Genomic DNA, 12,102 nt, shown 5'->3' with positions numbered 1-12,102 from the left:
TAAGTCTCCAGTGACTGGTCAGAAACGTGCATCTTCCTACCTCCTGCCTTCCCCTGAAGTGAGTCCAGATGGAGGCTACGTTGGACAGCACTCGCAGGGCCTTGGTGGCCATTATGCTGATTCCTATTACAAAAAAAAGAGGATATTTTGATTTATTGCTGTTATTTTTGCTGCTGTTTTCTCTTGCTTAATGCTGGAACGTATGTTTAAATGTGAAGCTGCCCTTTGTTGATGCATTTTCTGTTTAGAAAATTTATTTTCTTTCAAAAAAAACAAAAGTTTTAATGGTTTCCTTTAAGTTTTTATGTTGAAATAGGATTTTTAATCTGATTCCCCCTACTTCCCCCATCATCCCTCCCAGCATCACATTACCATGCATTTTGGTTCGTGCCTGCTAAAGGCAGTCTTGACCTCCCATTGTTTTGAAGGCAGCTGCACAATCTGGTTTCAAATTTCTATAGTTATGGCGGAGTGGGACCAGTTTTAACTTCTCTCAATCAGTCTTCATGGAATGTGCAGGAAGAATTATAGAGCTTTTCTGCTTAATCACACTTCAGTGTTTCACATTAGAATGTATTAAGATTTTTGCGAGGGAGGGAAAAGGTCATGGGGGAAAAAGATTCGAGTCCCCCCTCCCCCCCCCAATTATCTTTCTTTTCAATCATTTCACATCTGGTACACCTCTCTAGTTTAGCTATTGAATTGCACTTTTTACAGATTTGTTTGCATATGTGGAATGTTTTCGATGTATATGGAAATTAGCTTTTTTACCATGGATGAACCACTTGTTTTCTGACTGCACTAACTGACATTTATTTGATGTAGTTGTCCTCATAGTTACACTATGCAGTATGGCCTGCTCCCACTGACCAAAGCAAAGATGTTAGGGTTTTTTGTGTTGCATACATCATATATCACTTAACATTTAAAAATACTTTGTGTTCTTTTTTGGCTGCTTTGAAGGTCCTTGTTTTATTGATGGGATGGTTATACTATGAAATAATTTTTAATGCTGATTCATGTATTTCTGTTTTTGATTTAATATGGTATGTGAATTACAATTTTTGGGGACTGTGGGTAGTATAGTCCTAGTTTGCTTTTTTTAAAAAAAAGTTTCTAACTTTTACCAGGGAAAAGCAGGAGTGCATTTCACTACACTTGAATCATAAACTGTGGTTTACTTTTCTGTTTTCTTTTTGAATAGTAAACAAAGTAAAAGTCTTAATCACTTTTCTGTTTTTCCTTGTCCTTTTTAGATTTTTTTTCTTGATGAATTTTGTGATTTTAGTAGCTTTTAGACTGAAAGGTGGTACTGGCTCAAGATACCCAAGGTATTATCTTTTATACTATAGGGCTGCAACATAAATAGGGCAGTACTCGAGTCCATGAAGGTATCATGACTGAGCTTAGATTCTATGGAGCTTTTGTGAAACACATATGGTTATATTCAAAGTGCTTTTTGTTACCCACTACCATTCTATTCCAGCTATGGACAGTTAAATCTAATTATACAAGTTAACAATGTGATTTTCAAAGATGTTTGCATTACTACGTTTTCACATCTAATGCCAGAAAAGTAGGGAGGAAATTAGAGAGTTGTGATTTAACACTTAACAATCTATGTATTGTTGGGGCATTTCAAACTGCACTTCGGAGTTTGAGAAGACAGTTCTTTGCTTCGGGATTTAAGTAGGTAAACCTGAGAGATTAGCAATACGTTCAATGCTTTCTTGTATAAGGTTGAGTACAATCTGGAGGGTACTTTCAATTTCAATTGCAAACATACAAACTAAGGGCATGAGTAGGCCCTTCACTATTCAATAAGATTGTGACTGACCTCAAATCTATATTTCCACCTATCTCTGATAACCTTTCAACCTCTTTACAAGAACCTACAGGTCTTAAAGATATTCAAAAACTCGCTTCCACCATCTTTTCAGGGAGACAGCATTCCAAAGGCTTGTGGTCCTCTGAGAAAATAGTTTAGCCTAATCTCGCTTTCAAATGGGCAACTCATAATTTTAGTGTTTAGATTCCCCCATGAGAGGAAAAATCCTTTTCACATCTATCTGTCAATATCTCTAAGGATTTTTGACGATTCAATCAAGTTGCCTCTTAACCTTTATAAACTCTAGCAGATTCAAGCCTGTCCAACATTTCCTTGTAAGATAATTTGTCCATTCTAGTTATTAGTCTAGTAAGCTTTCTCTGAACTCCCCCGTCCCATGCATTTACGACTTTCCTTAGTGACCATTACTGTACATCAGACAAAGTCTGACCCAGTGTATAACTGAAGCATCTCATGTTATTCAATTTGCTTCTCAATACAATTAATCCTCTATCCATAAGTTCTTGGCTATCAAATTTGTCTACTCATGCCAAAAAGTGGCAACTAGGTTCAACATCCACAGGTATATCGTGTAACTGATTTTTTAACCTATTTTAATGAGTTTTTAATTAAATTTTTAATGGGTTGTACACGTTTGAAATTCATCATTCAGGGGAGTTCTTGGAAATGCAGCACTCTCAAATATGGAGGAACGACTGTCATTCTAGTACCTTTCCTAATTGCTTGCTGGATCTTCATGCTAAACTTGTGCAATTCAGGGTCAAGCACACCTAGATGCCTCTGCTTTTTGGAGCTCTGAAATTTCTCACCATTTAGATAGTATTTTTTTAATCCTCCTCACCAAAATGAAGATTCATATTTTCCCACATTATACTCCATTTGCTACATCATTGCCCTCTTCCTTATCTTCTCAATATCTTTTTCTAACTTTCTTGTGTCCCCTACCTGTCATCAGCAAATTTGTCAGCTATACCTTTTGTCCTTCCGTCAAAGATGAACAGTCCACTCATCTGCTAGTGTCATCCTGTGGCACGCCATTAATTGCATCTTGCCAAGCTAAGATAGACCCATTTACACCTATTGTGCATTCTCCTATCCATGCAAATATATTACCCTTGCACCATGAGTTTTTATTTGATAATATATTTATTTAATTTGACAGTGACACTGGCAGATGAATGTACTGTTCATGATTTAGTACTCCAATTTCATAGTTGCCATGCACTAGTCTCTGCCATTTAATCAAGATAAAATAACTCTAGACTAGAATCCCACCTTAAATTTGAAGAGAATGGTGAAAGAGTATCCAGGAAGAGTAATCTTGTGTTAAGTGGCTAAACGTTCTCTAATAGATTGAATGATCAGTATTTGTGCATTGAATTAAGATCTCTACAAATTTTGTAGAGTACATGATTGTTGCTGGACTTCTTGAGACATTTAAAATTTCATAATTGGCTGTGTAACTTTGGTGGACACATTGGCAGATAGATTGCTATCCAAGGTGAGTATTAGATCAGGTAGTCTTAGTAAGACATTATATTGAGACCTATATTTCAGCTGCTGATATGTTCTGACTTCTGGTGTTTGTGCTGATTTCAGGAATTTTGTTGGACTGTAACTTTTAATGCCAAAGGGAGAACAAACTGGGAGTGATGCAGCTAAGCTTCGCAGGTGGTGGTGTAAGATATTTATCCTAATTTGTCTAACAACCTTCAAAAGGGTATAAAAAATTTCAAAAAGTCTTTCTGGTCACAATTTCAGCAATACTTGTGGATTAAGGAAAGTGGATACTGTATAACTCTGTCCCACCTTTATAAACTTTTTGTAGGCTTTTTTTAAAACTATGTCATCCTCAGTTCTGTGTTCACTACTTGTGGCTTATTTAAATACTCTGCAATAACAGTTAACAACCCAAATAAAATCCAGGCCATTGGTAAATTGCTTTGATTACAATTTGCACTTTTCAATCTCAATATTTTGCTCAGTGGATTGTTAATGACAATGAGAAGTAGTGATTGCAACCAAGACAGTGACCAATAAGCAAAAGAATGTGGGTGGAAGGATAATCTGTGGGTGGACTTTTATCAGCTCAGTAGAGAATTGCTGACTGGGATTTAAGATGATGGTAGATGACATGGGACATGTTTTCACCACTGGTGCTTTTCTTAGAGGCAGTCAGGTTGGTGGGTGGATTAATTTAAAGATGACAGGAAAGTAATTACACTAATTAAGGTCATTTCATCAGTCTTTTATAATTTTGAGGTGCACGGGTGAATAATAAAGGTTCCAAGTACCACCAGTTATGTGAAATTGGAAATTCAGTGGAAGATTTGTTATTGAGAGATGTGAGTAAACAGTTATAGCATTCTGGAAGCTAGCCAAACTTGTCACACTTGCAGTGCAGGGAGAGGTGGGAAACCTTGAGATTGTGAGTGCAGTAATTTGCATCGAGGTTATTCATTCAGTAATTGTAACCTCTACTGAGAGTGCATCAGAAATAGAAAGCGAACACTATTAAAACCAGGGCTGCAGCATCTAAAGGGAGACCAAAAAGGGTGTGAAAGAGGAGAGCACAGAAAGGCATTGTCCAACAATCTACCATTCGACTCAGCTTCCTGCAAGTGAAGGAGTGCCAGTGTCACTCAACACTGCCTCCCACAGGGGGATGGTCACTGCTGTATGTTATGGTGGAGGAGCTGAATCCTGAGGAAGTGGTGGAGACCCATTGTTAAAACAGGATAATTTTAGGGATCATCTTAAGATTGCTATTATACCAGTTTGCGAATCACTGTTGAATCTGGTGATGACCTGATTCTCATTTCTCACTAATCCGGCAAGGCACAGAGTATTTTCCAGATGGTGACCATCAGCTGCCATCAAGGTTCCTTCAGAATAGACACAAACATTGAACAGGTTTTATCCTTTCTGTTATTGAATGTACAAGTGACCTGTGACTAGTGCCAGTGGTTTTTACAAGATTCTGGAAAGCTGCCATTGTCATACCAAGACATTCTCAGGTGGCTGATTTTTTTTTTCAAGCTTCCTGGGTACCTTTTGATCCATTACTGGGTGATGAGGGCTATCAACTGAATGCATGACTCCTGTGTGCCAAGTCACAACTTAGAACTGCAGGTATACTTTGTTGCTGGACAATTTGAGCACAGTGCCAATACTTTGATAGATTAAGCATCCATTCCAAGAGTAACCTGAAGCCTCCAAATGATTTGACAGTTATATCTGTAACCTTTCGGGGCACACCTGTCCCTCCCTGTTCATCTGTTGGCATTTGATCATTTTAGACACCGGGCCTAAAGGCAAGTATGTCTATACATATTTCTGGCAGCCACTATGTAGTTTGGATGGTTTCTCCATGACAGCCTCCACACTTTCTCTAGAGTATGTTATTCATAGTTCCGATAGATTTCTTTACCTTGCATGTATAGGTTTGGAAACCCTTTGGAAGTTTTGCCAAATGTTCACACACCTCAAACTGTAGTGTGAGCACCTGTATCCATTGAGGCCATAGAGATGTTATTGGTCTGAAACTCTGCTTTGCCATCTTCACCACCACCACCCCCCCCACACCCCCCACTAAATGTCCAACAGTCCTCTGGGTGCCCATAATTCGTACAATCTCCACAGTAAACTCAGCACTGAAATGCTCACTATGATCCTTTACTACTTTTGTGCATATACTGTTATGTCAGTGGGAGAATGCTATTTGTTGCATCCTCAGGTTACAAACAGAGGCCCTGCATCTGGCTGTTCTTGGCCATTACCAAAGAGAGAGTGCATATGTGAGAATGTCAAGAAGGCAATGTGAATTTCAACATTTGCTGAGGCTGAAAGAGATAAGTGGAATATGGGGTATAAGAGCTATTTGCTACTCAAGCCTTCTCTCCCATTCAACAAGATGGTGACTGATCAAGTTGTGGTCTTAACTCAATTTTCCTGTTTGCTGTACACAGCTCTTGACACTCTTGCCTATCATTAGTTTAACTCCCCATGAACGAATTCAGTGACCAACCTTCACTGTTTGCTAGGGAAGAGAATTCCACACAACTACACAGAAATAAAAGCTCTCCTCATGTTAAATGGGAGAATCTTTTATTCTTAACATTGCCACCTGGTTATATTCCGTCTCCGCAAGCAGAAACATCCGTAATCCATCCAATCAGAACCCCCAGGATTATGTTTCAGTATGATCACTTGGCTTTGGTCTGAACCTCAATGACTATGGGAATCTGTTCAAGCTGTCTTCAAAGCCCTTAGCACAGGACTGAGTTGAGTAAACCTCCTCTGAATTATTTCCAATGTGATATTCTTTTATTAAACAGACTAAAATTATGCACTATACTCCAGATGTAGCCTTACCACAAGCCCTGTACTATGCAGTAAAATTTCTTTTTGTTGTAATAGATGATATTCAATTTCCATTTCCCTTATTTGCTGTATTTCAAACTGTGATTCACGCACCAGGGTACCCAGATCTTTCTGTATTTGAGCTCTAGAGTCTTTGTTGTAACTTCTGCTTTTTTGTTCTTGCTGCGAAATTGGGCAAATTCACATTTCCCACATTATACTCCATCTTCCAATGTTTTGTCCACCCATTTCAGCTGTCTGTTTGTCTACCTTCTCTTGACAATCTGCATTCTTGCTTGGTATGGACAAATTTAGCAAATTTGATGTAGGTTGTAAATAATTGACACCCTAGCACTGATTCTTGTTGTACCCTACAAATTGCAGCTTAAAAGACCAATTTATGCCTATTATTTGTTTCCTGTTTAGTGTAGGTGAGGGACTGGTGAGCTAATAGATTACCCTGTATTAAATGCTTTATCTCTGTTTCTTCCATTCGCAATAGATTTGTGCTCGTGTTCATGTATTAGGCTAGTTGCTCTCTTGAGTTCTCACCATCAGTGATCGCATGTCATTCCTCCCAGTGCCAGTGCTACTGTCTCCATTGCTGTGAGGATATTTCCAATTCTTGTTGCCTCATGTGCAACCATTTTGTTAGCAGTGTAACTCTTGTGCCAAAGAGCAACTTCCTACATATGTCTGTTCAGTACTGACAGTGTTGACATCAGATTTGTGTCCTCCACAGTGTGTTCCATGAAACTGAAGCCTTTCAGAGACATTGAGAGCCTTGCCTGAGCCATTGCTACTTTTGGGTCCTGTCTGCCTATCCCTAATTGGCCTTGAAAACAGTGGGTCTGCAGTGCTATTTAAGAGAGTCTGGAACCGTGTAGCACGTTTGCTTCCCTGAAGGGCCTTAGCAAACCAGAATTTTTTTGGCAATTGTAAACATTCTAGTCACTATTTCATTGGGAGGGTAGTGTGGTAATCCAGATGTGGGTTTGGAAACTGCCATTTGAATTTAGCTTTTAATGCCAGATTTTTAAAATATTATTCTCATGGCAAACCTGAGATTAGTTAGCAAGCGCAAACCTTTTGATGTGAATATCCATTGGCTTTATCAAAGTCAAGATTTTAAAAGTCAGAATAAAGATCAGAATTGCAGACAAACTTGAGTTAATGCAGGAAACTTGAGGCTGCTGAGGCAGAAGCCATGCTTGAAGTGGCTACGGTTTTAAAATTGTTTTGGCACTGTGGCATGAGGTAGGGTTAATGACAAGTGATAAATCTTGGTTATTATTGAGTTACCAGATGTACTGTCAATCTGAGCAACAAGGGGTTGGATTGGTGATGTCTACTAACAAAAACTTAGCAAGCTGGCTTCGATTTTGTTTGTATTAGATTGAAAGAAACCAGTACAACTTGCACAGGTATAAATAATGCAGAACAAAAATCAAAGTAGAGAATATTGAATTATCATAGGAAACCACAAATTACTAATACTAAGATCATATTTGAACTGTATCTACTTGTTCAAAATCAAAGCAGAAAACATTTGAGCAGTCAGACATAATGATCGTGAATTTTTAGTTATGAATACTGGACTTTATTTGTGAAATGAGATTCAAGTAAACATGGATGCAGTCAAGAAACTGGAAAGTTTTGAAAAGGTAAATTTGGATGCTTATTGTTAAATTGCATGAAGTGAACATGAGGTGAGAACGTCAAACCAATGAAGACAAACATAAGACTAGTATCTAATATTCTAGTTCTGTGAACAATATTTGCAACAGCATCTTGGATCAAGTAATGAAAATACAAACCCTGAAGTTATTGAAGAATAAATCTAAATTGCCTTCACTACTAGCTGTTTTATAGTGTGCAGCTGAGTAGTTTTTAAAAAAACCTAGTCACAAAGAAAACTGCCAAAAATTCAGATAAATTGAAATCCCATTACATTAAAAGACTACAATGCATAAAAGCATTAAATTTTATATTGAAGTGCCAGGGACCCAGGTTAAATTTTAGTCTTGGGTAATGATGCACACTTCACATTATCCCATGCCAGTGTGGGTTTCTGTTCTCCAGTTTCTTCCTATAGTCCAAAGGTTAGGCAGATTGACCATGCTAAATTCCCCCTTAATGTCGAAGGATATGCAGTCTCGGTGGATTAGCCATGGTAAAAATATGAAGTTACAGGGATAGGATGAGATGCTCTTTGTTGGTCAGTGTAGACTTGATGCCATTTTTCTGCACTAGGGATTCTATGAATCACTACAAGCTCTCAACTACCATTGAGAGAGCATGGCTAAAATTGGGAGAGCTGCCCCACAGCCTAGTCAAGGAATAAATTGACTGATGGAGACTTGACACAGTTTAGAGAGCAAACTTTCTCCAAGGTGCAGTATTGCACTACCATCATTGTGAATGTGGATACGTTCAGAACTGAGAATGCCATTCAAATGACATCCATGAGAAATTCTGATCCTGCAACAACAAAATTGTATTCTATCACAACCTTTATGCCAGGGGAACAAGTTCTTTTTCAATAAGGAGTGAAGGGGATTATGTCAGGAGTAGTACTAGTTGTATCTAAAAAGGAATTGCCAACCTGGTTCCATTACCATGTAGAACAACTTATGCTAAATACTCTCTCCACTAAGCCATGGAACAGAGTTCTAGCATCCTATCACATCCAGTTATAAGGTTCACTAGTCATCCAGTTCTGTTCTTCCTGCTGTTCTTAGTCTTCTCGTATTTGATGTTCTTTGTTTTCCCAGAGCTGACAATTTAAATACATTGACTTTTGCAGCAAAATATATAAACATGAATTACGGTTATTAAAAAAATAAATTTCCTTTCAAATGCTATATAGCCAGAAACTGTTTGGAATGTACCACGTTACTTTAGCACAAACTGATTTATAAGATTTGAAACCATGTACTTTTTAGTAGAGATTATAACCGTATGCTGATGTTTCTGCTTTAAAATTTGATTTTTGACCATGTCAGAATTTCATGGGTATAATATTGGATTCTATGTATTGGCTTTATTTTGTACACTAAAATAAATTTGTGTCAAGTTACATACTTAATTAAATCACCAATTCTTGCTGCACATATGATCCCCATTTTAATTTGGTATTTTTTTAATAAAGATGGCAATATCTCTGCTGGTGAATTCCATCTAATGTTGATGTACATTGCACCTAAGCAATTGCTTTCTGCATGTCTAAATGATTTTGGTAAGAGCAAAGTACTATGGCTGCTGGAGATCTGAAATCAAACTGTACTGGAAAAACTTAACAGGGCCAGCTACATTGGTGGACAAAGTAAGTGTCAATGTTTTGAGTCTGATATGCTTCTGAACAGGCACGATTTTAATGTAGTGGAAGAAAGCTTAGACAAGCAAACAAATTAACTTGTGACTATCTGACTGATCAAATAGATAACCTGGCAGTTTTATGCCTAAAATGTTGATTCACTTGCTCAGATGCTGCCTGACCTGCTGTGCTTTTCCAGCGCCACACTTTTTGACTCTGATCTCCAGCATCTGCAGTCCTCACTTTCTGCTGGTGGTTTTATGAGTCAATTCAGAAATTATAAATTCAATTTTTAGCAATCGTTGACATATTTGAGAATGACTTTCCTATTTAACAGCCAGGCCTTAAATTTTATCATTATCTTCACAAGGCAAGTGTTGACCAGTCAGCAGGTTTTTATTGGCTGGCATGAGGATACATTCAAACTTTCATCTCAGTCCACCTGAGATGAAACGAGTTTGTCCTTTTGATCACGACAGAGCATTTCTCCTCAGCGGTCTCCACTTGTAATTGGACAGCAAACCCATAGATGGCCTGGTGATACATTACCTCCTAGAATATTCCCATTCACATTTTTCAAAGACCACAATTTCCATCCTGTGAGGTCACCCACTGTATTAGATTGTGGAGAATGCCAACATGAAGCTAGCCGCCACCTGCACACATGCAATGCTTTTCCAAAGTCACTTAGGATGAGTTGAGTTACCTCAATGCCAAAACTTGAGAAACACTACAGGTGGTGTTCAAAATCTTCCAGTTCTTTTTACATAGTTCATAAGGTTAGATTTGAGGCCCCAACATGATTTTTGCATACGCTAGTTCTCTGAATGCCACCTAGTGGTGTCATTCAATAAATGCAGCCAGTGGATAAACCAGTCAGAACAGCCCAGAGAAACCTCTGTAGTACTCACCATTCAGTTAAATTGTTGGGCAAGGTACCAACCGACAGTTGCCACAAACAAACAACTATACCATCAAGAAAAGACAAAATAAGGTCAACAACCAAAAACTCTGCTCATGCCAAGATGACAGTTTAATGTCTACATTACATTAAAAGACTACAATGCATAAAAGCATTAAATTTTATATTACAAAAATCAAATGTTTGGCGAGAAAACCTGAATAGAAAAATTAATGCATTTAAGTTATTTTCTTACTCAAGTGCTGGTTGCTGAATTGAGGGGATGGAAGTGGAGATACAATGAAAGACTGCAAAATTCATGGGAATATCAAGCAGAGCGATTGTGCTAAATAAAAATTTGTAAAGATGATAGTTGCTTTTTAAAATTTCTTTAAAATAATTAGGTTAAAAACTCATTTGTTAAGGAAATGTTATCTTCTATATAACTTTAAAGAGCATAAAAGAAATTTCATATTATACCCCAGCCCTTATGTAATGCTGCTTCACACAGCCAAGAAAATTCCAGGTTATAATGTCTATGCTGAGCTGTCGTCTTTTAACAGTGCTTAGTACAACTGATCCAAAATCAGGAAGACAAAATTCTTAATTTTAAAATGTTCACCCCCTTTTCTCAGGTGAAGGCAGAACTGCATTTATATATTTTGGTTACTAGGCAGATTACCAAATAAGGGCTTCTGACAGTAAGTGGCTCTAAGTCTGTATGCAATAAAGACATCGGTGTTTGATGTTAAATGCTATTTGGCATATATACTCAGCAATCTTAGTACCTGAAATGAAGAATCATGGCAGTGGCCAGCTGAACATAATGGAGCACTGGATGCTATTCCCATCTTTCCCAAGATTCAGTGATTCCTTATTTGCAGGAAATCCTTTATGGATCTGCTAGAGTTGAGCTGCACATTTTTGAAGCCTATTCCCCTCTAACTCTGTGTGTTTAAAACAAACAACCAAGATTATTAACTACACCATTTCAGAAAATTATATCCACACTTAGGAAAATAAAAATTCAAGCTATTTACAAAATAGTTTTGTTGCTTGAGAAATATAGAAATTTAAACTGCAAACTAAAAAGTGTCATTGATAAAGTACATTATATTTTAATGACTTGTACCACGAAGTTGACTGCACAGAAGGGCATTGCTACATATTGGAATAGTGCCTTCTATAAATTTCCATTTAAAAAATAGAACATTAAACTTCTATCTTATCCTTCTGTATAACTAGACACTTTTTAAAAAGATAACCACTGGTTTGTCTTGCATTGCTCAAATTCAATATTCTTCCAGCATCCACTGGTCTTTTAAAAAAAATCACATGTTCTGCAGCAATGACTCAAATACATTCGTGAGATTTTTAAAAGTGGTTCTGTTGCTTGGACTGTGTTCCCAACACTTCTTCATATGATAGTAAATCTGAGAAAAAGTAAAACAACAAAGTTAGAAACTGTTTGGATGGGAACTGAATATCACCTTCTTCCTGTTTCATCTTCCTAGAGAGCCAATCAAGAACTTAAACACAATAATCCAAACTATCACCCGAGTGCTTTATTGTTGGACCATCAGAGATGTTGTCTTTCCGTTGAGGCACTAAACACAATCTTTCTCAAATAGTGACTTGCCATATCTAAGACTTAAGGGAGTCCTCCTGCTGTGC

General features: G+C 37.6%; 2 protein-coding genes across 3 annotated transcripts in view; one reads left to right on the top strand and one right to left on the bottom strand.

Annotated features, from left to right (window-relative positions):
• Positions 1 to 9,377, top strand: part of raver2 (ribonucleoprotein, PTB-binding 2) — a 109,307-nt gene extending 99,930 nt beyond the window's left edge. The window contains exon 15 of one of the 2 annotated variants that reach the window (XM_087990686.1): positions 5 to 9,377. In XM_087990686.1, coding sequence (XP_087846812.1) covers positions 5 to 151 — 147 coding nt within the window. In that variant the 3' untranslated portion in view covers positions 152 to 9,377. The remainder of the gene's footprint in view (positions 1 to 4) is intronic. The other variant, XM_087990685.1, reaches the window with a different exon arrangement.
• Positions 9,378 to 10,537: 1,160 nt separating this feature from the next.
• Positions 10,538 to 12,102, bottom strand: part of jak1 (Janus kinase 1) — a 123,424-nt gene continuing 121,859 nt past the window's right edge. Inside the window, exon 24 of the mRNA XM_043699443.2 lies at positions 10,538 to 11,861. Coding sequence (XP_043555378.2) covers positions 11,760 to 11,861 — 102 coding nt within the window. The 3' untranslated portion in view covers positions 10,538 to 11,759. The remainder of the gene's footprint in view (positions 11,862 to 12,102) is intronic.

Source organism: Chiloscyllium plagiosum, unplaced genomic scaffold (genome assembly GCF_037043375.1).
Source record: "Chiloscyllium plagiosum isolate Xiang-an unplaced genomic scaffold, Cpla_swu_hap1 HiC_scaffold_9, whole genome shotgun sequence".
Lineage (NCBI taxonomy): Eukaryota > Metazoa > Chordata > Chondrichthyes > Orectolobiformes > Hemiscylliidae > Chiloscyllium > Chiloscyllium plagiosum.
Note: the sequence above shows the minus strand (reverse complement) of the source record. Positions and strands in the feature narration are given on the sequence as shown.